At 46.7% G+C, this 25308-nt stretch overlaps 1 protein-coding gene across 2 annotated transcripts in view; it reads right to left on the reverse strand.

The window, feature by feature from the left end:
- Creb3l2 (cAMP responsive element binding protein 3-like 2) overlaps window positions 1–22318 on the reverse strand; it is a 116340-nt gene extending 94022 nt beyond the window's left edge. The window contains exon 1 of one of the 2 annotated variants that reach the window (NM_001012188.2): window positions 21738–22188. In NM_001012188.2, the coding sequence (NP_001012188.1) occupies window positions 21738–21839 (102 nt within the window). In that variant the 5' untranslated portion in view covers window positions 21840–22188. Of the gene's footprint in view, window positions 1–21737 lie in introns of both variants that reach the window. The other variant, XM_039107780.2, reaches the window with a different exon arrangement.
- Between the last annotated feature and the right edge of the window lie 2990 nt (window positions 22319–25308).

Below are 25308 nucleotides of genomic sequence, written 5' to 3' on the forward strand. Positions count from 1 at the left end.
ATTGATAATACAACTCCTGCACCTAAGACTCAGCGAACGAAGCAGAACAAGGGCTGGAAAGACTGGAAAAGCCGGCAAGACTCCACCTTCTAGAAAGGTCTGAAGCTACATTCAGGAAATGTCAAGAACATGGCTGCCCTAAAGGAGCTCTAAACAAGCATGATACCAACACACATGCTAACAGGGAAGGGGGAAATCTCACCCCTAGACAAAGAACTACAGGCAACCAAGGAGAGCTGGAAAAATACATCTTCCGGGAAGGAGCCCCACAACTGTTTATCCAATAACCTAGTCATCAGCCCTGAAACTACACACATACACACACACACACACACACACACACACACACACACACACACACGCACGCACACGAACGCACACGCACGCACACGCACGCACACGCACACGCACACGCACACGCACATGCACACACGCACATACACTGACTATATATTTATTGGAGTAAATAACAAAGAAAAGGAGGCCACAAATTTGAGAGAGAACAAGATGGGTTGAGGGAGGAAATAGGGAAAGGAAAATAAGACAATTATACTTTAATAAAAACTATTTCCAAGTACCAAAACACAGTGACCAGAACATGGGGAAACTTTACTAAACTTAATCTACCTATGTTGCCAAAGAACGCAGTATCTAATTATTATTTGTTATTTGTGTATATTTATCTGCAGTAATTCAACATTTTTTTCTGTTTCAATGTCTACATGTAGACACTGCTTTGTAATAATTTGTATGTACTAGTGTATCTGAAGATGGCCGGCTCTTCAAACTTGGACTCTGGAAGAGAATCTGAACTCCTGTATGAAGGATAAACTCCCGTGTGTTGCTGATGTTTGCCCATCCGTGGACTAGTCTTGAGTGTCAAGGCTCAAAGCCAGGTAGTACTCAAACTCATTTTGGAATTACCAGGAAAGACTGGAAAACCTGTGGCATCCTGATCTTACCCCAAAACCTACTGAACATAAATCTGAGGCTGGGACACCAATATCACTGCTTTCTAAGCTCCAAGGTCATTGTGACCAGCATCCAAGACAGAGCACCATTGCCATAGACAGTGGAGGTATCACAACAGGGCTTTCACAGCTCCAAAACTGTTGAAGTCAGTCAAGGAAGTGACCAGAGGTCTAATTAAGAAGGTGGCACACCGGCAGAGTGCCTCCTAGGCCTAGGAAACTTCAGCTGGGGAAAATGGAGGGTAGCAAATGCCAGCTACCCTCCAAGGCTTGCACTAAGCTTCCAGACATCTGTAAACAGCAGCTCAGTTTCACGTGTCTCCGTCCTGCAAGTCCAGCTCTGAAAATACAGAGCAGAGATTTCTAAACTTGGGTTGAAGAACGGGTAGGGCTACAGAACCAGTATTTCAAATAAACAGAGTGAGGGACAGGAAAGGCAAAATGGGAAGAAATTATCTGCCCAACCGGAAACCAGACTCCTCATCCATCTCTAATTCCAAGAGCGCCTAGCCCCTGTCCTTGCTGTACCCAATGTTTATTCACTAGTTCATGGTTTAGCACAATGGGACTCCTCCTCTGGCCCTAGCTGTCCCATAGGTCTGGGACTAAAATCATGCAGTTTTCATACACCAGAGAGAAATACACTCCAAACAGGTAGGGATACATGTCTTGTAGTGGATACCCTCCAAAACACCGTGGCTATCAACTCCTCGTAATGAAAGAGGTCACCCTAGTTCAAGGCTACTAGAAGCTAAAACAAGGGGAGAAGGGGGAAGACAGACCCAAGAACAAGGGAGAGGAATGCAACAGCACAGAGAGAGAGAGAGAGAGAGAGAGAGAGAGAGAGAGAGAGAGAGAGAGAGAGATGGGGGAGAAGGGAGGGGAGGGGGGAAGGAGAGAGCAGAGCAGTGGCCACATGGGAAATGCAGGCAGGGGCGGTGGCAAATGCCTTCTGCATGCTTCAGGGACTATGGAGTGAGTGAGTGGACTGTGGTCAGGAGTGGCTTAGCCCTCAGTCAGGCTCTGAATCTACACTCTTCAAGTGCATTCTTGTTGGCCAGGTCTTGAAAGGCTTTTAAGCAACTTAAAGGAAACTTAACAATTTGAGGTCAAATAAAATTCAAAACGGGTGTAGAAAAGAATCGGCCATGCCAAGAACAAGGAAAGAAGAAAAGGAAGCACGGGGCTGGAAAACACTCTTGTTTGTACCCCCAACCAACTCAGAAAGGTCCACTAGTGCTCCAAATCAGAGAGCCTGCCACAGCCAGGCAGCCAGGGTAAGTGGAGGGGAAATGGTGGCTCAACTCAGGGACCTATGAGCCCACCACTGATGGTCAGAAAGGTCACTTTCGACCTGTGTCTTCTCCAAGTTAGAATCCTGAGAATGTGTTAAGAGGCCTTGAATTAGCAGCACAATGTAACACAGCTGTTTTTCTTTTTTCACTTCTTTTTAAAAAACAATCACCCCGCCCCCCCAAAAAAGCCAAGTCTAAGGATTAGGTTCTGGGTGCAGCTGTTGAGTGCACAGCACAACTTGCTGATGTGCAATTCTCTTTGGTCCTCAGGCCATCAGCTCTCACCTGTCAATAGCCAGGATCTAATGGAGTCCTGGAGGCAACAGGAAGCAGAGCTTATTGAAAATGCTTCCAGGACAGGAACAGCCACAACAGGGCCTACACACACATACAGAACATGGCTGGTGCCTCACCCTGCAATTTAAGCCGACGACATGTAGCACTGCTTGGCTCCTACTTACTTTCCTTGGCATTTCATGAGAGGTGACAATACACAGTATACATCCAACGTCCTAGAGAGCATTCCGGAGGGTTCCATTCCAGTTTGAGAGCCACCTATAGTCACCGGGGTACTCTAACACCCCTAAGCACTGGCGGCTCAGGCTGCTCTTGCAGGGAAAACACACCGGGTTTCTGACTGGTGACAGCACTATTTCCAACAAAACTGCTTACTGTCAAAGCAGATTTCCATCCACCATCCAGGAGAGCTTCACAAATGCCTCTTCCAAATCAGCTCCCCCAGAGCCAACATCTGGCCCTGGCTACTCTGACTCCATGGCTTTTCCTTCTTCCCCCATTCACCTCCTTGGTGCCTCTTCCCTGCAACTGTGGCTTGTAGGCCCTCCTAGCCTGCGCTCCTCAAGGGCAGGGCTGAGTCTTACAACGGTTTCTGCTTTGCGATCATTCCAGAAGGCCAGATTCCAGGCCCTGCACTCAGAGGCGGCCCCTTAATTATTGTTGGCCGGCCGCTTTTCCTGGGAAAGCATAATAAGGCCTTTTGGTTCCTACACACAACACTGACTGTTCCCTGTTACCCACATCACCAGTGGAAGGGAACCGCACAGTCCACACATGTTCCAGCCACAGTTAACAGATCAGAAGAGAAGTACCCACCCAGAAGTATCAAAAGGACCGCTGAGGATTCCCTCCTCCTCCCCTGAGAAACAAGAGAAGAAAAGGAAGCAGCTCCTTCATCTATGGGGGAAGGGATTGTGATCAGCTCACAGCTCATCTTTAGTCCAATGACTGCATAAGCCTGGTCAAATGGGACTCCGATGCCACAAAAGACACTGCTGCCTGGCCCTGGAGTAACTGCCTTTCCCATCCAGCGCTTGCCCTGGACAGAAAGGCACTCAGCTATGAGAAGGCCTTCTTTCTAGTGGCTCTTTCGGGAGAGGCGGTCAAGGAAAGGCAAATGGCCTTCTGTTGAAGGTGTGGGTGGAATCGCTGGCTTCACAAGTCAGGCCTTCCTGCTTCGCCTTTCCCTTCCTTCCCAGTGTAAGGACGGGCTACAAGTGAAGCAGCTGGCTTTGCAGTCATAAAAACAAAGGTCTCTGTGCTAGAGATGGAAGAATAAATGTACAGGAAAATTCCAGGCTCCGTGAACTTGGGCCAGTAGCTACACGAGTCCTAGAGGACCTAGCTCAAACACTTTGGGTTCATGGCATAAGTATGTTCTTACCTGTTTAAATTGCTGGGTTTTCAAGACATTGCCCAATGTGCTTGTGAATTTTATAGTTTTAAATTGTGACTGGTGTGGGGTTGTCTTTTTTTTTTTTTTTTTTTTGGTTTGTGTGTGTGTTTGTTTTATTTTTCTAAAGGCAAGTTGGCCAAAGTGAGTTTCTTAAATGAACAGTAAAAAAGGAAAGTCTCTCAACCAGGGGATTTCTCTTTCAGTTGACAAAGACCATTTCATGAAAGACCAAAGACACCAGAAAGCCTCTGAAATTATAAAATGTCTTGCTGTACTGGAGTTCCACAAAGAACTGTTGGGTAACTGCTTAGAACGTGTCAGCTGCATGGCCAAGGACTTGCTCTTCCACATCAACACCATGATCCGCAGTGACGTTTTCGTGAAAATAAAAACTGTAACTTCCAGGGGAGGTGGAAATTTAGACACGTGTTTCTAGAAGCTTCTTCCTGGAGCTATGTTGCCTGTACCACAGTCATAAGACACCATGGGAAAGGGTCCATCCACAGGGAGGGAGCCTCTGTGGATTTCTGTTGTATGATGGGGGCTGACAGGTCCACATGAAAGGAAAGACAGATAACGTCTTAGAATGCAGGTCTCAGGAGGCTCTCTGAGGAAGAGAATAACTCAACTTCCATGGATACGTACCAATTATTTTTGACAGGATGTAACTCTGGCTGACCTCAAAATTGTGATGCCCCTCTATCCCTGACTTCTACGTGTTTAGATTACAGGTGTGGAAGACTGCAGGCTACTTTTATGACCTTCTTCAGAAAACCTAAGTAAGGCTGGATGCAGCCCACACCAGAGGGACTCCATGTGACTTCCTTGTCCTCAGTTCTGTTTCTCAGTGGCATGGTAGAGCTGCTCTGCTGGGAAGCTGGGGGTAGTGAAGTAGTGTCATAAATTGGAGGAGCTATGAGCTCTGTGAAGCCATGGGTTGTAACCTCACCTGGGCCACTCAATCACAGTTATGGGTCCCCCTCCTCCACTCTCCTCATGCTGACAGATTCCTTTAAATAGCGATGAAGGCTGTTTACATAAGGAAAACATGAAGTTGGTCATCTCAATGTCTAGTAATGCTGCAGAGGCTGGCAGGTATCTTGTCCCCTCTTGTCAAGCCCCTAGGTAGTGGTACTGTTAGGAAATGTGGCCTTGTTGGAGGAAGTGTGTCACTGTGGGGGTGGGCACTGGAGGTCTCCTCCTATGCGTAGGCTCCACCAATTGCAGGAGAGAGCTTCCTCCAAGCTGCCTGAGGATGTCAGTCTCTCCTGGTTGCTTTCAAATCAAGATATAGATAGAACTCTCAACTCCTTCTCCAGCACCATGTCTGCCTGCATGCTGCCATGCTTCCTGCCATGATGAAAATGGACTGAACCTCAGAACCTGTGAGCCAGCCCCAATTACATATTGTCCTTTATAAGAGCTGCTTTGGTTGTGGTGTCTCTTCACGGCAATGGAAACCATAAGACTAACTTCAAGGATATAAACACCTGCCTCAACCCTCCCCCATCAAAACTCACAGAGAATTTCAGTTCCTCAGGGGCAGGTGCCTGAAAAATTGAAGTGTGAACTCAGCCATGCAAATCACCAAAGGGCCTGGAGCCCAAGGTCACTCTGTAGGGAGCCAAGGAAACTTCTAGTAACCCTATTCTCTCAACATCTTTTCACAGCTGAGCCAGAATACACCCAGACCCCCTGTTCTGCTCATTGAACTTTTCATCGTAAGTTCATGATCCAACACATTTTCTTCCTATGTCTCTCTGAAGTTACGGAAACAGAAAACTAGGGCAAAGGAAGTAAGTAGCTTGGCACCAGGCACAACAGTAGACACCTATGCCGTGTCCTCCTTTCTCTCTCAAAGCTTAGTGAAATAGTCTCAGAGAGACACTTGGGGTTTAGACAGACAGAACCACACTCCTTTAGGCTTTACCCATCATCCATCAACCATTTTATTGGATAACTGCAAAGTGTCCAAGACTCTTCTGGAAGTTAAGGTCCCCGACAGTGGTTAACCACAGGAAGATCTGCTTTTACGGTGTTTATTCTTTACTGGAGGAAATACTGGACAACTAGAATTCTCAGGGCTTTCCAACAAGTGTGCCACAGAGCAACCCGGCTCCATTCATGTAGCTGTGGAACCTAGAACCTGGATCCACTTGGGGTGGATCACACCTGCATTCATCTGAGACTCCAGGGACCATCATTTTCTCTGTGTGCCATGTCAGCACAGTTTATACACACTCAACAGTTTGTTGGTGGCAATCAGAGCCATGGAGATGTGTGGAAGCCACGCTCCCACCTCTCTCCCCCATAGAATGAACGGAATCCCACAACAGAATCAGGATGAGATAGAACAAGAAAGCCCAAACATCTCCCTTCTTGGTTCACGTGACCTTTCTGCTGATCCAGTGTCTTCCCAAAGTCAAAGGCAACACCAAAGAACTTCATGCTCCTCCCAAAGGATCTGCTGGCAGCTATGTCTACCTCTCTCACCATGCAAGAAAATTGTGCGCCTCCAGACCATCAAGGTCACTGGTTATGTTTACACAGCCCCTGATGACCTGGACCCAAGGGAAGCCAGGCTCTTTCCATCTGGGTTTGGTCATGGCCTTACCCCTTGGGCCCCTGCTTTCTAGGGGCTCTCAAATGTCAATCACAGGCTGCAGCAAGAATCCTGGAAAGAAAACTCACAAACCCAGAACAGAACCAGAAAAACAACTTCACACAGTACCTGCACCTCCCCAGTGAGTGCATGGCCAGCTGAAAGTTAGAGTCACAAAAGTTGGCATGGGAAGTCTTTGGTTTTTACATAAATATCCCTCACTAGAATTTTATATAAAGTCTTTGGTGGATTCCAGCCCCCTCTGAAAGGATGGCGTACAGTGACTAAGTCATGAGAACATTCTACTGTTTCAGCTGCGCTCTGCTGAAGTACACCTGGGTGTTTGAATAAGCCCTTGTCAACATGAAGAGAAAACAGCAAGCGCATGCCAACAGGTTTAAGGCTCTTGTAGGCTATTCCGGATTCTTGCTGGTTGTATGGGGGGAAAGTCATTACGACTGAACTTAAGATACAAAAGTAAAGTGAAACACTGCCACAGGCAACCAAAGCTGATGAAGCCATAGTCCACAGTGTGACAGTGGGGTGAACAAAGGATTTGTATGTCCGGGGCAGGGGTTCCAGGAACTTTCTGTGTCTGTGCTATGTTTTGCTCTGTACCTAAAAATGCTTCAAAAATTAGAATCAGGGGCTGGAGAGATGGCTCAGAGGTTAAGAGCACTTGCTGCTCTTGTAGAAAATATGTTATGTGCCCAGCACCCACACTGCAGCTCACATTATCTGTAACTCCAGGTCCAGAGGTTCCAATGACCTCTTCTGGTTACCTCAGGCACCAGGCATGTATTTACATACATGCCACATTTACATACATGCTGAAAAAGCATTCTTAGACATAAAACAAAATAATGTTTTTAAGGTCATTTTTTTTTTTTTAGAAAATGTTTCTTTACAGGTGCTTCAAATTTACAAGACATTTCTTATTGAAAGAATGAGAAAGGTTGGGAAGTGGTTCCCTTGGCAGAGCGCTCACCTAGCATGCACATATATCTCCTAGGTTCAATGCCAAGCAACTTGTAAACCAGGTGTGGCAGCACATCCCTGGGATCTGAGTTAAGAAATTCAGGGTCATTGCTGGCCAAAGGAGAATTTGAAGCCGGTGCTGGAAAGAACACTTGCTACTCTTCTCAGGACCAGAGTTCTAGCCCCACTACTGAAGTTGGTGCACAACTGCTCGACTCCAGCTCCAGAGGATCTGAAACTTGTACTGGTCTCTCTGAAACCCACACGCACGTGTACACACTCAAAAGAGACACATACACATATTTTTTTAAACTTTAAAACAGACCCAAAAAAGTGTTTAAAAGACCAGCCTGCATTATGTGAGACCCAGTCACAAACATAAACAAAATGGAATGAAATAAAATAAACTTCAGGACCCAAAGGCTGAGACAGAATTCTTTGTGTCCTAGTTAAGACACTAGAAACTAGCTAGAGAGATGGCTCAGTGGTTAGGAGCACACTGTCTGCTCTTCCAAAGAATTCGGGTTCAATGCCCAGCACCCACATGGCAGCTTACAACCGTCTGTAACTCCAGTTCCAAGGCATCTGATACCCTCACACTAATGTGCACAAAATAAAATTAATAATTAAAAAAAGACATCAGAAATTTGCCCCCAAACGAAACTGTAGTGTGAATTCCGGCTCCTCCACGAAGCCCAGAAACTAACCTTTTCTCTACAGCCACATGTATCTACAGTCCCCATGTGCCCACCTCCTCACATCTCTGGGAGGCCTGAGGGCCTGAAAACGACATCCGGCAAGGTTGGCCGTATCCTTCTCTGGTGAGTTTGGAACTGCTCATTTTCTTGAACGTTATTTATTTTAGTCTCTCCTACAGTCTGACCACACTACAACGCCATCTGTCCTCACCTGCCCTGTTACTATTTCCTACAAGACTGGAGCCAATTTGTTTGAAGAAGCTTTTTTCCCTCTATTTTTCTTTCTTTTTTCTCCTCTTCTACCCACCCCTCTCTCTCGTTGAAGTAACTCTTGAATAAAGCCCAGGCTGGGCCCAAACTCAGCCCAAACTCCCTCTGTAGTTGAGTTTTGCTTTGAACTCCTGCCCCTTGCCTAGCAAGCACAAGGCCCTGGGTTTGGTCCTCAGCTCTGAAAAAAAAAAAAAAAGAAAAGAAAAATGAACTCCTGCTCCTTGTGCCTGTCCCGTCCACATGCTGGGATTCCCAGGCATAGGCTACCACACCTGGCTTTCTCTCATTTCTCTACAGTGTGGACACTGGTGTTCCAAGCCCTTCTTAGTGAACGGATCAGAAGTAACAAGGGGAAATGGAGTGGCAAACACCAGCACTTAAGTATTATGAAGGCCGTGGCCAGCCATCTTTTCTGTGGATCCCAAAGCACATGTGGTTCATTGGCAAATCTCATACACACACACATACACACACACATACACACACACACACACACACACACACACACACACAGACAAACTCTTTCTCACACACACACACACACAGACAGACAAACTCTTTCTCACACACACACACATGCACACACACAAACTCTCTTTCTCACATACACACACATGCACACGCACACACATACACACACACACACACACATGCACACACACACAAAAAAAAACTATGCTGACAAGAAGGACATCCAGGGACAGATGGGCTCACCATGGACAGAATAAAAGACCACAGAGGTACCCAAATGCTGCCAGTTTTGAGAACTGGGATTAATCCTTTTAGAAACCAAAGCAGTCCTGTGTACAGTGCACCCCACTCATTGGCTCCCCCTTTTCCTGCAGTCTGCACTCTCAGCAGACAGCTCTTCCCAGAGGGAGTCACATGCCCTGCACAAAGGCTCTGTCACCACAGAAGACCCATGGCTGCAGAGACACTGAAACAACCCTGGACTAACAGGCAAATCCACCCCTCCAAGGCTGGGCAGTCAGCTGAACGTGCACACAGTCTTCTCCTTGACCAGCATCTCGCCCCTCTTCAGGATCCTGTAAAGGAGGCGTACTCACTTTCTGAACTCTCTCTGCCCATTCTCTCTGAGTTCCACTAGCGTGCCTCTGCCTTGACAGTGTTCCTGCATCCCGACTCCGTCCTCTTCCTACTGCTCCGATTCCTCTCACCATTCCTCTCACTGTGTATAGGGGTTATATGAACCCCTAGCTTCACTACAAAACACCAGATTCCCAACACCCCAATTTAAGTCCCCAGTCGGAACCTCTCTCCAGAACTCCACACACAATTTTCCAACTGCTTTTTTAACATCATTCCCGGATGTCCCACAGATCTGTCTGTCACCAAGTCTTACAATGAGCTCACTATCTTCCCATCAAACTCATTTGCTCTCTAAACATTTCCATTCTAGGTCACTGGCAACTCAGCCAGCCTACGCAGGGGACGGGAAGTCTCCCCTAAGGCCACCAAGTCCTCGGATCTGGCTTCTAGTCCTCTCACATACGTTGCTCCTTCCTGTGGTCTCAGGCCTCATATGCTTCTGCTCCAGGATGAACTTGCCGGGGCCAGCAGACCATTGTGTCACCATCAACTCCAGCCGTTCTAACTTATCTCTTTTAGCCACTTTCTAAGTTTCCTTCCTCGAATACATTCATTCCGACGTCGGTCCTTCTCTTATCATCAGCCTTCCCGTCCACAGGAAGAATGTGCAAACCTTTCACCATCTTGGACTGGCTCCCAACGCTCCCCAACAGAGCCCCTTTCCTTAAAACTGCGGTGTGTGGGGGAAGGTGACAGTGTGTGTCTGTAATTCGAGAACTTGGGGGATGGAGGCAGAAAGATCTGAAGTTTGAAGCCCCTTTCTAAACCAAACTACTTAGGATTCCCAGATTCAACGTTAGCTTTTTTGTATCGCCCTGTGTTGTATGCTCTGCTCCGAAGGCTGGGGAACTTCTGTTTATCCTCGGTATGCCACACTCTCTGTAAAGAGCCCTTCCGCACTTTCATTTTGTCATTCCATTCTCCTCTCTGCAAAAAGAGTCCGAACACAGCTCTGCTGCAAAACACATTCCGGGTATTTAAGACCTGTAACTCGATGACCTCCTTGCCTGTCTCTCTTGCCACTACTGGGAGAGCGCAAGGTCAAAACAGGTATAGCCTGCAGGGACAGGCTTCGAGAAAACAAGCGAGGGAGGTAGGGAGGGAGGGAAGCAGGGAGGGAGGGGGAGGGAGCAGACAGAGAGACAGTGTGAGTCAGAGACGGACAGAAGCAGAGACAGCTATCCTGAGATTGGAGGAAGAGCCAGTTAAGAGTGTTATTTCCCCAGGATGTGTGAGCAGGAAGCAAGGAAGGCCTTGAGGTTGGGGACTCTTGCAAAGCTCTGATTGGCTGCCTTAACTGTCCGTTAACAGGACTGACCAGTGAGGGGGCTCTGCCACCACAAATCCCATTTTCCTCCTCTTGTCTAAAAACACCATCCTATCAGTTTGAATCCGGCTGGCTTGCTTTCTCTCAGCCAAAAGGAATTTCCCTTCACACAAAAACTATTCAGACATTTCCAAGGCACAAAATGCTACAAACCAGGATTTTCCACTCAGACAACTTGGAAACTGTGGATTGTTTCTCCCCAGGCACTTCTTATTGGCCAAGAAGTCTGAAAGGCCTTTTCTCCTTAGTATGAAAAAAAAAAAGTCTCCTACCCCCGTTTTTTTTTCCACTTTTTATTTTGTCTAGGTTTCACTGAAGCCAACTTTTAAACCAGAAAGCAGATTTCCACATTATAAAATACAAATTAGCCAGTCGGTGTAGCAAGCACGTGGAATGCCAGCACCCAGGGGGGTGAGGCGAGAGGACCATGACTCTAAGACTAGCCTAGACTGCACAGGGAGACTCTGTCTCAAAGAATAACAACAAAAACAAACACAACTGTACTCATAAACCAGGTTGTCCCAATGAAATAGTCCAACCAATTTAATATCCTCATTGTTGTTATTTTTAATAACCCATTTAATTAAAGTTTGTGGTAGTTTTTTTTTTCTTTATTATATTGTTAAGTTAGTATGCAAAGTGGCATTAAGTAGCCTGTTTTGGTTTTTAGGCAGGAGACTTTTAGCCTGGTGTGGTGACTAACATCTGTAATTCTAAATCTCTGAGGAGCTCAGCAGGAAGATTTGGTGTTGGCTACTCAGTGAGTTTGGGGCCAGGCTGAACTAGAGAGTTCAGTATCACACAGACACACAGACACACAGACACACAGACACACAGACACACACACACACACACAGACACAGACACAGACACACACACACACACACACACACACACACACACACGCGCGCGCACACACACACAACAACAACAATAACCCAAAACCAAAAACCAACTACACAGCTTTCAATGGTAGGTACCCAAGACATAAAGTACAAAACAGAACTCAGCCTATTTAACACAAACACAGACCTTCGATTGGGGCAAATTGCATACAATGAGTTCCCACATCAACATGCCCCAGATGCCAGCTGAGGGTTACCAACCATAGGTGCAGCTACAAGTGGAGTAGCCATAGAGATTTGAGCAGTTCAGAGGGACCCATCTCAACTCTTCACCTCCACCACCACCACCTCCACCATCACCACCTCCACCACCTCCACCATCACCACCACCTCCACCATCACCACCTCCACCACCTCCATCACCACCACCTCCATCACCACCACTACCACCACCAAAGCTCTTCTATGATGCCAGTTAGGTTTAGATAAATAAATTACATCAGGGGAAAACAACCCCAAGGCAGGCGATTTAACATGAACCGATTGTAACTCACCCAAACAACACGGGGATGCAAGGGACATAATCTAAGGTCTGACTTTTGCCCTGACCTTCCAAACAATCAAACAGCTCTACATACCACCACCACTCCAAGTTCATGGTTTCCCTAGCCGAAGTGTATCAGAAGCCCAGACAAAACACAGCCTTTATCTGGTGTGTGACATTGAATCCAGAAGCGGCTGTCCCAGGAATGGCCCATGAGAACGCTGCATTGGTTTATACTTGGAACTACTGAGTCACCAAGCATCCCTGAGATAAGGAAGGGGAGGCACCTGATAACAGGAGTCAAAGTAGCCTCAGTTCTCCTTAGTTAGAGAACACATTATGAAGGGTTAGCCAGCCTGAGCTATTCTGCAGCTAAGGTGGACCCAGAAGAATCTTAGGTCACACTCCAAAGATCTCTTGCTCTCCATCCACAAATGAGACATGTGAAGAATTAGTTCCATTGCAGCTGACAGAGGAGGTGGGGAGGACAGAAAAAGAGATGACAGCCAAGGACCAAATGCTCAATGTTTAAGATTAACAACTCAGGGAAAGAGGAAAAATGCTAAGCCCATCACCCTGACACCTCAGTGTTGGGGAAACTCAGGCAAATGCCCCTGATAGTCAGACACGACAGCACGTGCCTATAAAATCAGTACTTACGAGGCTGCTGCCAAAAGATAGTGAGTTTGTGGCCAGCCTGAGCTACAGAGAGAATCAAAGCCAGCCTGTGCTACAGTGCAAGACCCTGTCTCAAAGAAAAGAGTTACAAGGTAAACCGATGGTCAATATTATCAAATATTTCCACAAGGTCTAGCAGAGAAACACAGGGAAAAGATGGTTGGACTTGCAGTTAGAGAGAGGCTGGTGAACCCTACAATCAGTGATAGGAAACAGAACACGTTGGGTGGGTGGGTGGGTGGGTTCTAGACAGCAATGAAAACTGAAGAAACGGAGGCTGTAGCTGATAACTACTTGTGTGGGAAAAAAAGAAAAAAACCTGACCATAAACAAGACAGACAGAAACATGCCCCGAGAAGGGGCAGCTAGCAAGCGTGTGTTGATGGCAGAAACCTGTGTTTATAGCTGAAGATAGAAGCTGGCAAGAGAAGAATTGAGATGCACAAGAGAAAATAATTGCATGCCCTTCTGCATTCCAAATGACATCAGATTCTCTTGGCTGGGACAGCTCATCTGCAAACTGAAGACACATGGAGGACAGGGTCAAAATGAATGCCTCTATTACAGGCAAAGAAACAAATCCAACTAGCACACCCAAGGTAACCAGCAACCTGGATCAAAGACACACCCACTGCACAATACAACCCCCACTCCCACCCCTAGTGAAAGTGGGAGCTCTTACATACCTGCTCCACCCTCATTGTAGTCCCTGAACAAAAAGAGAGAGATGGATGCCAAGTGGTTAGGTCAACCTGACACAAGCTACTTACCTGAAAGTAGGGAACCCTGACAGAGAAAGTGCCTCCATAAGATCTAACTGTAAGGCACTCAATTAGTGATTGACGGGAAGGGCCCAGCCTGTTGTCGGTGGTGCCATCCCCGGGCTGGTGGCCCTGGGTTCTATAAGAAAGCAAGCTGAGCAAGCCATGGGGACAAGCCAGTAAGCAGCAACCCTTCAAGGATTGGCCCTCCATGTCCTGACTTCATCCAGTAATACACAGTGATATGGACGAGTAAGCCAAATAAGCCCTTTCTTCCCCAAGTTGCCTTGATCGTGGTGTTTCCTCACAGCGAAAGAAATTCTAGCTAAGACACTGCCTTATCAAACTAAACGTGCATATCTTAAAAAGCCCTCATGACTATGCAGATTTAAAATGTATATACATATGTGCGTGTACTGATACATTGTTCTCTATCAACAAAAGAGGCCAGAATCACTCAGTTTCTCCATTTCCTAGGAAGACTGTGTACCATGGAACAATAACGGATTGATTAACATTTCATGCCTGACCTTAGCAAAGAGAAGAGTACAGAAAAACTGAAGGCACATCTGACCTCAAGAAGTCTGTCTTCTGGGGGGGGACAAATTCCTTTAGGACTCCAAATCTCAGACTATCCATATAAAACCCACTCTGTACGCCACACCTATGGCATACAATTCCATCCAGGGAAAAACCAAGGTCACTTGGAACTTTTATTTGGAAGAACATCATCTGAGCAGGAAGGAACTGGCTCAAGGTTAACGCAAAGATGGTAAGGTGACAGGTCTCGTTATTTCCTTTCAGTTCTCAGGCAGGAAACAGAGGCATTCACTGGGGCCCTACAGTCATAGGCTCAACCCCGGCAAGGCCTCAGGACCATTCCCACAGAAGTCAGCGGAGAGGCCAGGCTGTGGCAGGAGGTCCAGGTTGTGGAGAGACACAGGATGCCTCATCAATATTTCAATAGCCCCATGCAAGTAGGAAAACAGCCTTGAAATTGGCCCTTGGCTTTCACCCTGCTGTGGCCCTGGAAAGGAAGGAGTCTCTCTTGCCTCCATGCCCTGCTGCCTACCTCTAGCCCTGGTATTGGGCTCTGATGCTGAGAGTCTGGATAATGTAGTTAATTCTGCATGTCCCAGGCAATGAGCCAGGACACTCCCTCCTGGTCCATCGCCAACCGTACCTCCGTGATCAAGCATTGTATGTAGCCCAGGATGTTTTTTTCTCTACCACTGTAAGGGTCCTTCCTTGGATACTTACGGCACGCCTAAACAATCCTCAGACTTTGCAAGTGGCACAGACTCCGGGCTTGTTCTTTTGTTCTCATAGCTAATAATTATCCATTTAAAACATTTTTCTAGTTGCTGTCCCACCTCTGAGAGATAGCGGGCACACCTTTGTTTGCTAATCAAACAAAACTTTTGACAGACTATTATACCAACCATCACACCTGGTCTCTAGTATCTCTTTCATCCCAAAATGATTAATCTAAGCCAGTGTTTTCAATCCTACGCTGGCTGTTGGGGGTTGGTGTGGTGCTGCTATGTATTCAAATGCTAAGTTCTGAACCCCAGGGTCTGGCTGCCCCCAGACTGGTGAATTCTCACACACATCGGACTTTGCTGTGGAAACACTGCTCCCCAATTTAAAGCTATTGGTTAATGAAAGGCTAGAGTTGTGATTGGGCAGTAGAGCGAGAAAGGCTGGACCTGAGAATCTATCTAGTGAGGGGTCTTAAGAGAGACCACAGGAGAAGAAGAAGGAAACCGAGAGAGGAGGAGGCCACCATGAGGTCACATGGATCATAAACACATGGCCAGAAGTGCACCCTGGGGACCGGATGATGGAATGGAATCAGCCCCGGGCAAGACTCAAACGGCAGGTAACACGGGGCCTGCGGATTGGGTGTCAGTTAGAATAGCTCAGAACCTGTCCATTCTAGGTTTACAGCTTGTCAAATACCAGGTTTTTGTGTCATTTATATGGGTTAGCTAGAATATATAATTCTTTTAAACTAAACCCTTCTTTAGTTGTGCATTTAGAAATGACCGTGTATGACCCAATCCTAAACATAAACTAACTCTGGAAAGTTGTTAAGAAAATTTTGGGGGGTGCTGGAGAGATGGCTCTTGCAGCAGACCAGGGTTTGATTCCCAGCACCCATGCTGGGTGGCTCGTAAACACCTGTAACTCCAGCTTCGGAGGACCTGACGTCCTCTTTTGGTCTCTGTAGGCCACATACATGTGCAGCACACACACTACCCATACATATGCGCATGAACACACCCGTGCACACAATCAATCAATCATTGTGGAAAGCAAACAAACCCCTTTGTAAAGAAAAGTCTCCTCCAACTCAGAAAAGGGCCATATGAAAGAAACCACCTCTCTTCTTAGTCTGCATACTGTCACCGTGGGTATAATATCCAAAACCACTGTGCCCACCAGGAATCCCACATGGATGGGTGGAACCGAAGTCCACTGGGACACTGGGGAGCTAGTGAATCATTCAAACACAGAGCTACATTTCTTAGCCCCTTGCGATATGAGAAATACTGCAGACCAATTAATACCACCCCCATCTGGGAAACAACAAGAATAAGGGGTTAGGGATATTTACAGAGACGTTGGGAATCTTTAAGTCCTGCTTAAATTAGCCACACATGAGCAAGAGAGGCTGTCCTTCAAGGGCCCTATGTGTGGCATAACAGAGCAGTTGAGACTCACCCTGCCCTCCATTCCCCAAGTGCTCTGCCATACTCCCCGGCTACTGCCTCAGGTATGTACAGAGCTGACATTTTGCTCTAAAGTAATGATGGCTCGATATGGACGCACTCGAAATTTTAATATTAGCAGAAGTGAACATGAAGTAAAGAGACGGGCTGGGGAGAGGACATCAAAGCGATAATACTTGGGGCCCGGGAAAGAGGGAAAATTTGAAAAGGAAAACGATGTAGGAAGATCAGACAAGGGCCTGGAAGACAAATTATACTTCTATGTCCTGCTAGATCTCTAGGCCTATTCAACAAGCGAAGGCCAGGTGACCCGAAACAGTGACATTCTCAGCCAACGAAGACCCAGATTCCTCACCAGCACTTTGCAGGAGGTGACAACAGGAAATGACATCCAAGTGAGAATGTCCAGCCAAAGGCTTCACTGCCCATCAGAACCCCCCTAGTATCTGGGCCTGCTGGCAGGAAGACCAAACCCTTCAGCGTAGGAGGTGGACTCCTCTCAGCAGACAACGAGAAAGCCAAATGTTTCCCTCAGGATACCATCAGCTTCCCTCCCAAGCACCGACACCAGCCATTTCACCTCAGAAACTGACCACATGGAAAATTGGAGTAGCATAACCCCCCAACTCGTTGTACTATACACTAAAGACACACAGAACATCTGTGGCCGCCTTGGCCAAGACTAGTTTCTACCTACTCCATTTTAAGTAAATAGAATTGTTCAGAAAAAAAAAAAAACCTAACAGAATCTTTGTTTGCCAGATAGAATAGAAAAGGAAAAGTAGCCAAGATGACGACGTTTATTCAACCTGGGAATCCCATTCCACCAAGCATCCCGCTCTCTGGTGTCTTCACCAAAGCCTGTGCTACGTGAGTACTGAGCTTTAATGGAGAACTGGTGAATCTGTCCTTTATACTGCAAAAGCCCACAGAGAATTGCCAGGGATATAATTTGTATAGAACCTTACAGGTTCATATAACCTCAGAACATCCAGGCATGCCAGCAAGGTTTCTCAGCCCTGAGAGACAAGTCCTAGGTTCTGTAGCAGCCTTGGGGCTGAACACTCGTTCAGCTTTGATCAGTCTGGAAGCAGCAGAGTTCATAGAAAAACTATTTACTGAACTAAAAGGCCATACCTCACCTTAATCACGACTTTTCACTTCAGTGGTAGTGCTGGAAACCTGACTCACACCTCTAGCTCAGAAGGTTTTATTATACAAGCCTTGAGAGGAAGCCCAAAGCTTTAGTAATTCGGGATCCGCTGAGCAAGTCCACATCCACCCTATTCAAGGGTTTCATCATTCTGTTGACCATCTCCCTTAAGCCTTGAGCCTTCAAGACCCAGAAGTCTTCACCGCTAGCCAAAGGAGAAAAAAAGCATAGCTCTTCATGGCTCACAAGACACAATTGAAAAAGAAAAAATCCCAACCTCGGGCAACTTGGATATTTTCTCCTTTTGAAAGTGAGCATGTTAAAAGTTTGTTTAAAAAGAGCCTTTGAGATCAGATATGTCGTTCGCTAAATCCCGCCTTAGAGCAATGAACCTGACTACAGAAGACACTGGCAGCTCCAGTTAAACGTTGGCTGCTTTGGGACTCAGCAGTTTCTATAACCCTATCATTCTCTCCCAGCCTTCTAATCAGATACTTCTCGTTAAGTCGGGATTTTTCAACCTATAGTGGTGAAAAGGGTTTTGGAGTCAGGCAGATCTGGATTTGCATCCAGTTAGGGGCGAGGCCCAGGTCCCACAGCGTTCTCCAGTGCACTAAGCCGTAGTTTTCTTAAACTAAAAGAAGATGGGCTTAAACCGCAAGACGGCTTAGCAGATCAAGGGACTTAACTGCACAAGCCTGAAGACCCGAGTTTGAAGCCCTGGGACCCACGGCAAAAAAATGGACAAAGAAGGGGCGCTCTCACTGGGTCATGAAAGAGGGGAAACTGCATGATTTTAGTAAAGTATTCGACATTAGTAGGGCACCAGCATAATTTGGGGGAACCCTTGCAAAATAAAAGTCTAGAGCTCCTACCCCAAAAATAACTGAGATTTTTAAGATGGTGACAGTAGTGCTGGAGAGATCTGGTGATCAGGCCAGAATGCGCTTGCCTGGCAAGCCCAAGGACTGAAGTTCAAACCCTAGAGCCATAGTTAAAAACACGAAACAAAAACAAAACAAGAACAGGCCTGCTATCTCAGGCTTGTAATCCCAGCACTGGGGAAGTAGAGAAGGGTGGATCTCTCGGGTTCATTGACCATACACCCTAGCCTATAGGACAAGTTACAGGCCACTGGGAGACCCTGTCCCAAACAAGAAACGACATGGGTGGTACCTGGGGAGTAACATCCAAGATTGTATTGGATTCTACGGGCACACATGCAGCACACATGCATCATAGATAGTCAAAAGATGGTTAAACAACAACAACAACAACAAAAAGAGCATCCAACCAAGGGTGGGGCCTGGGAGACTGCAGCAGGGCACAGGCACACAAAGAAAGAAGCCCTTTCTGTAAAGTGGGGACTGTAACTATGATCTCTCTTAGAACTTTTTCCAAAGACAGTCTCTCTTCTGATTCCTACCCCAAACGTTCTCCTCTCACCACACTCAACTTAGAAAAGGTACCCGGGTCATTCCAAAACCAGGCACCAGCATCTTGGAAGTGGCCCACATTTACATAGAAAATGTCTCACCGAGACACAGAACATGATGTTACCGACACAGAACATGGCTGAGGTTCCCTACCTCTGACAGCCAGCCTGAGCCTAGGCTTTTCCAAGGGGTTAACACTCCCCTCTTCAGACCCTTGCACAGATACTATCCTAGCCTCTGTCCTTGAGGTCTCTACCCTGGGGTAGACAACAGGGGTGACACCAGTCTGCTTTTACTTCTTCCTCTGCACTTAAAATGTCAACCGTTCTATACTGCGCGCCTCTTTTATGCTTGCCGTTTCTTGTTTATTTTTTCCTACAAACATGCAAAAAAAAAAACCCATCAACTTCTCAGAGTGGTGTGCTTTGGTCTATTTTGGTTCATTATGGATCCCAAGTGCTTGGAATAGTGTTTGGCACGTGGAAATTACTGGATAAATATGAAGGGAAAGAATGTCTTTGAGTGAAAACAAAATAAAAACTGGTCCACACTGGGGATTCAGCCTTGTGCCATCAGGGATGAAGAGCACTGACGACCGCTCGGAACAGAGACATCTGAGTTTGAGCGCTAGCAGGGGGAAAAAAAATACAGATTTATAAATCTTTTCCAAACTTGCCCCAGTTCAGAGGCCTAGGATCCAGCCATCTATGTTTCTTTTGTTAGTAATCCATGCACACATACTAATGACTGACAGCCACCATGAGTGGCATGTTGTGTATGTGAGCTGTTCAGAAGTAAGACACTTGTCTGGAGACCATATAATAGTTGTTGAGAAGCAGAGGGTTGTCAGAAAAAAAAACAAAAACAAAAACAAAAACCAACTCTACAACACTGCCTTTCACAGGACACCTAAGTTGTTAATATCAAAAGGAATGCAAGGTCTTCAGCCCTGAATCTGTAAGGATGGTAGGCAGCTGGAGCCAAGCCAAGCTTTTGTCCTACAGCTCCTGCGAGTCCCAGGTAGAGACTTATCTCAAAGCCCGGCATGGGATCTCTCAGGATCCAGCAATGTGGCTGTCTGCACATTTTATCCAACCCACTGAAAGATGGCCTGACGCTGTGGCCTTGTGGCTGCATGCGTAAGGCATTTTGGTGAGAGCTGTTGCTGAAAACAAGGGGAGAGCTGTCTCTCCACTCGTGGCAAGCTGCAGCTCATGTCAGTGCAAACATCTGGAGTCCCCAAAGTTAAAAAAAAAAAGGCTATGGTCTGAAATGCTCAGGCTCTTTCTGAAGCCCATGAAGCACACCTAGGCTCCCAACCTGAAGGTTTCATCGGGATAGACAGTGGGCAAAGGCCGGATGATCAGAATCACACTCAACATCTGGCTTTTGCTCCAGTGTGAACCACCACTCCCTCTCCAGCCTACACATGGCTTCTTTTTTTAACCAAACCTTCTCAGCCACCACAAATGCTCTGGTGGGAAGCAGCAGGGAGGCCCCATCCCTTTTCCCAAAATACAGTCAGCCAGCAGCAAAGGCCAAAGAGGTGGAGCCTGACTGGCCGTTTTGCAAAAGTTTCAAATATCCTAGTACTGACCCCATTAACAGCAGTAAGACAGAAATGCAGCCAAGCCTGTCCTTACCTCAGTGAGTCTCTCAGTCTCTGTCTCTCTGTCTCTGTCTCTGTCTCTGTCTCTCTCTGTCTCTCTCTCTGTCTCTCTCTCTGTCTCTCTCTCTGTCTCTCTCTCTGTCTCTCTCTCTCTGTCTCTCTCTCTCTCTGTCTCTCTCTCTCTCTCTCTCTCTCTCTTTCTCTCTCTCTCTCTCTCCTTCTAAGAGGTCTGAACAAAGCCACATTACAAGCACTGGCTATTACAAACAGGATTTTCTCTTGCAAAAAAAGCTAAAAGTGACATCTTTAAAAGATTCACGCTTCTGACAGCTGAGTCTCCAAAGAGGTCTCTGCAGGAAAGAACTCGTGAGCTGTCCCATCTTTCCCCAGAGCCTCTCAGAAACATGCCTCAGATTTTCCAAACTTCTCAGAGATCTTTCTCCTGAAAAGGGGGGTAGGAGTTCGCGGCTACACAGACTAAGCAGCCAAGTGAGGCAGCCGCCTTCCAGTGTGGGGAAGAAAGGCTTTTAAGACTCACGAACATTTTAAAGATATAAACAAGAAAGTAAAGAAACTGGGTGGGGTGGGGATAAAAAACCATATGGGAAGAAAATATTACATTAGCTTGTCCAAATTTTGGTGTGTGTGTGTGTGTGTGTGTGTGTGTGTGTGTGTGTGTGTTAGTTACAAACCTTAGCATACCCCCCCCCCAAAATCAATGTAACTGGGTGGAGGCATTATTCTCAAAACGCGTCCCTTCCCAGCGTTGCTGTACCGTTAGCAATAGGAAATGGTGCGACTGATAGGAAAACACTATAAACTGCTTTGGAATACAAAGGGTGATTTATTCGGAAGAAAGTTTAAAGGTCCCAGCTGTGCACCTTCAAGTGTTCATAGAAGAAAACTCCTTTCACCAGACCTCTAGTTATGGCCATGCCCCTTCCCAAACGCTGCCTCCCAGGACCCAGCTGGTGACAAAATCCACTTTTCTCCTCACCCCCGCCCCCCTTTGCCCGGACCACGGGTCCTCACCGTGTGGTACATGAGAGCCTCAGTCTCTCCGGGTTCTGACAGCTCGCTCAGCTTGCGGTCCCACTGCAGGACACTCTGCTCCCCGCTCTCCAGCACCTCCATGGCGGTGGGCACCGCGCAGGGCCGAGGATGCTGAGGCAGGAAGGGACCACGCAGAGCCGCCGCGGGCGGGTGAGACGCCTCTCTCCGCGGGTACTTGCGTGTGCGCGAGTGGAACTTATGCACTGGAGCAGGAACCCGCGAGAGCCCTGCCGAAGGCTCCACGACCCGTGTCCTCGGAGATCTGTGAATCCCCGGGGAGGACAAAACTGCTGGGATCGGGCGGGAAGTGCAGGGGTTAAATCGGGCTGTGCATCCAAAAGGAAGGCAAGAAGGCAGCTTTCATCCCAAGAAAGTCCTCCCGCAACAAGCCCACTCCCCACTAGTGTTCCAGACAAACTTTGAGACTCCCTTGGGCTTTTGAGCTCTGCCCCTGGATCCAGAGGCGACCCCACCTCCTTCCAGGCCAGTGACCAATCGGACGCGCGTCTTGCCATCTATACCGTATCAAAAGTCCCTCTCTCATCCATGTCCCGCCCCCAGAGACAGAGTCGAGGGAAGTCTCCGCCTAGACCTCGGAATGTGGGCGGAGAGGCTCTTTTACGTCATCGAGGAACGCCTCCTGCCGGAGCGTCGAAACGGACCAATAGGGTGCTTGGGTCTAGAAATGATAGACTGGAACATAGATCAATGAACGAGGGGGACCTGGCGGAGCCAACCAATCAAATAGCGACAAGAATACATTTTTATAAGAGAGGGCGTGCGCGTCCAGTGTGCTCCCTAAGAGTCTCCGCTTAAAGGAGTTTTGTTTCGCGAGTTTATTTCCTCAGAGAAACCAAGCAGATTGAAGCGCTGTCCACATTTCAAACTGTTTAGGTCGCCTGACTCTGGATTTTAAAAAATGCACTACATATATGAAAAGGCGCACGTGCACAGAATTCTGAATTATCACAGTTCTAGCACACTCGTTGCCTGCTTTTTATGTAGTTTTATGGGCTTTATTAAACAGATATTAACCAATGACACACTTTGCCAAGTCCTAAATCAGTGGCCTGATTTTTTTTTTAATTCATAGAGTTTTGTTGATTTGTTCTGTTTTTGAGATAAGGTAGAATGTAGGTAGCCCAGGCTGTCCTCAACCTTGCTGTGCAGCTGAGGCTGGCCTTAAACTCCTGATCTCCCTGCCTCGCTTCCCGGAGAGCTGGGAGGGACTACAGGGTTATGCTACTAGTGCCTGGTTCACAGATCTTTTATTCCCAGTGGAATGTCAGGCAAAAAATGAGAGAATGGGCAGGTGGATACTATTTCAGATACTGGTCAGGGAGGTGACATTTGTGTGGCATGTGGATGAAGTGGGGCTTAGAGGAAAGCAAGTGTTTTAATGCACCCCAAAGTGAGTGGTGGGAAAGAGTTCTAAGCCTTGACCCCATTAGAGAAGAAAGGGCCCATTCTGTGGAATTTCCCCCAACATGATTTTTCTTTTTCCTTTTTGATGATTCCTTTTATAGAAACAGCCCTAGTCTGCTATAGCTTAGCCATTTTACATACAAGGGAAATGCTGTGGTTCCAGGTGGTTCTTACAGGGAACAGTCAGGTATCAGGTCTACAGAGTATAGTGTCTTCCTTAAAGCATGGCTTTGCTGTATGGGGACACTCAAAAGTCTCAGAACTTTACACTGTCTTTGAGCAACATTTCATCTTCATGTAAATGAGTCTGTCTAGCCTAGGACATTTTGAGACTTTTAATATTTGAATACAGACCTGTCTTTCTTTGTTTTTTTTTTATTTTATATCTATCTATCTATCTATCTATCTATCTATCTATCTATCTATCTATCTATCTATCTATGTTTGAGATAGTGTTTCTCAGTATAGTCCTGGATGTTCTGGAACTCACTCTGTAGACCAGGCTGGCCTCGAACTCAGAGATCCACCAGCCTCTGCCTCCAGCATGTTGAAATTAAAGGTGAGTACCACCACTGCCCAGCCACACATTTCTTATACAATAGTTTTCTCAACTTTTCTGTAAGCCTTAGGTCCTTCTTTTCTTACCTGTTAGTCCCCTTCACCGCATCTCTTTTGCAAATCCCTCTTTCAGCGTTTAAAGCCCTATTTCCTTTTAACACAGAATTTATCATGAGCAAGTAAGGTTAGAAATGTTCGTTCTCCTAAACATAAGGGCCCAAGCATTTCTCTGCCCAGCATATCTGCATCTGACAAAGATTGATTCTAGTAATGCCCCAGTGGTAGGCAGCTTCCACAATGCCCTCCAGGTGTCAGCACCTTTGGGTGTATCCCTCCTCTCCAGAGGGGGCAAAAATGAGGAGACAATAAAAAGATTCTGACTGACCCTCTTGCTCTCTCCTCTTCTCTCTTGCCTGTTTGCTCCAAGGAAAGCCAGCCACCATGTAATCTTCCCCGTGGAGAGACAGATACATCCAAGGAACAGAAGTGCTTAGTTACCAGCTGAGCAACAGTCCATGATCAACTGAGTCTGCTAATAGCTGTGGAAGAAGGTTCTCTCCCATGTGGCCCTTCAGATGGCTACAGCTTGTGAGAAAACTGGAGTCACAGATTGCGGCTGAGTTACACAGATTCCTGACCCACAGGTTCTGTGCTAAAAGGCTTTAAGCCACCAAGTCTTTCCTTTGGTAAGTAAGGAGGAGGTTTGAGTAATGTTAGGTTGATCCTAAAGATGCCAGTGTGGTCCATGGATTTCTTCAGCCTCCTGTCTCATACGTATTTTTCCCAACAACTACACACAAGACCCCTTGCTAGTACATCCTCCTGTTTCCCATCTTGAATGCTAAAGTCATCCATTCCCTTTCCCCGGCACTCTTAGGGTTTGACAATGTAGCTCACTGTTTCCCCAGCTTCTTGGCATCGTGCCCCTGTCCCTTCTCTATTATCAACAGTGTGGCTAGACACCATGCTTCCTTAAACCAAATTCAGACACATACATGACGAGCCAGCCAGATGCTCTCCTGACTTCCCCTGATGTTTGTTTTCCTGTGTCAGCCTCTTTACAAATTTGCTCTCCATGCTTGTTTTCCCCTCATCTCTGTCATTGTCCCTATCTGGAATCGACACTTGACAGACTCTCGCATCAGGAGAGCAGAATCCAACTTCTATATTAACCTGGCCCCGTTCATTGGCGCACTCTGTATTTGATTAACCAGCAAATATTAATTTGTTGAATTTCCCTTTTTCTTTTTCTTAAAGATTTATTTATTATATATATATGAGTACACTGTAGCTGTCTTCAGACACACTAGAAGAGGGCATCAGATCCCATTACAGATGGTTGTGAGCCACCTTGTGGTTGCTGGAAATAGAACTCAGGAGCATTGGAGGAGTAGTAAATGCTCTTAACCTCTGCACCATCTATCTCTCCAGCCCATGAATTTCACCTTTTCACATCCAAGACTTTTAGTTTCTCCGAAAGAGCTAGCTAAATATCTGGAAAACTCCAGACAGCATTTTGTGCACATTTATCTGGGTATAAATTATACTGGAGTAAATTTGGTCTATC

The sequence above is a fragment of the Rattus norvegicus genome, chromosome 4 (assembly GCF_036323735.1).
Source record: "Rattus norvegicus strain BN/NHsdMcwi chromosome 4, GRCr8, whole genome shotgun sequence".
Classification (NCBI taxonomy): domain Eukaryota; kingdom Metazoa; phylum Chordata; class Mammalia; order Rodentia; family Muridae; genus Rattus; species Rattus norvegicus.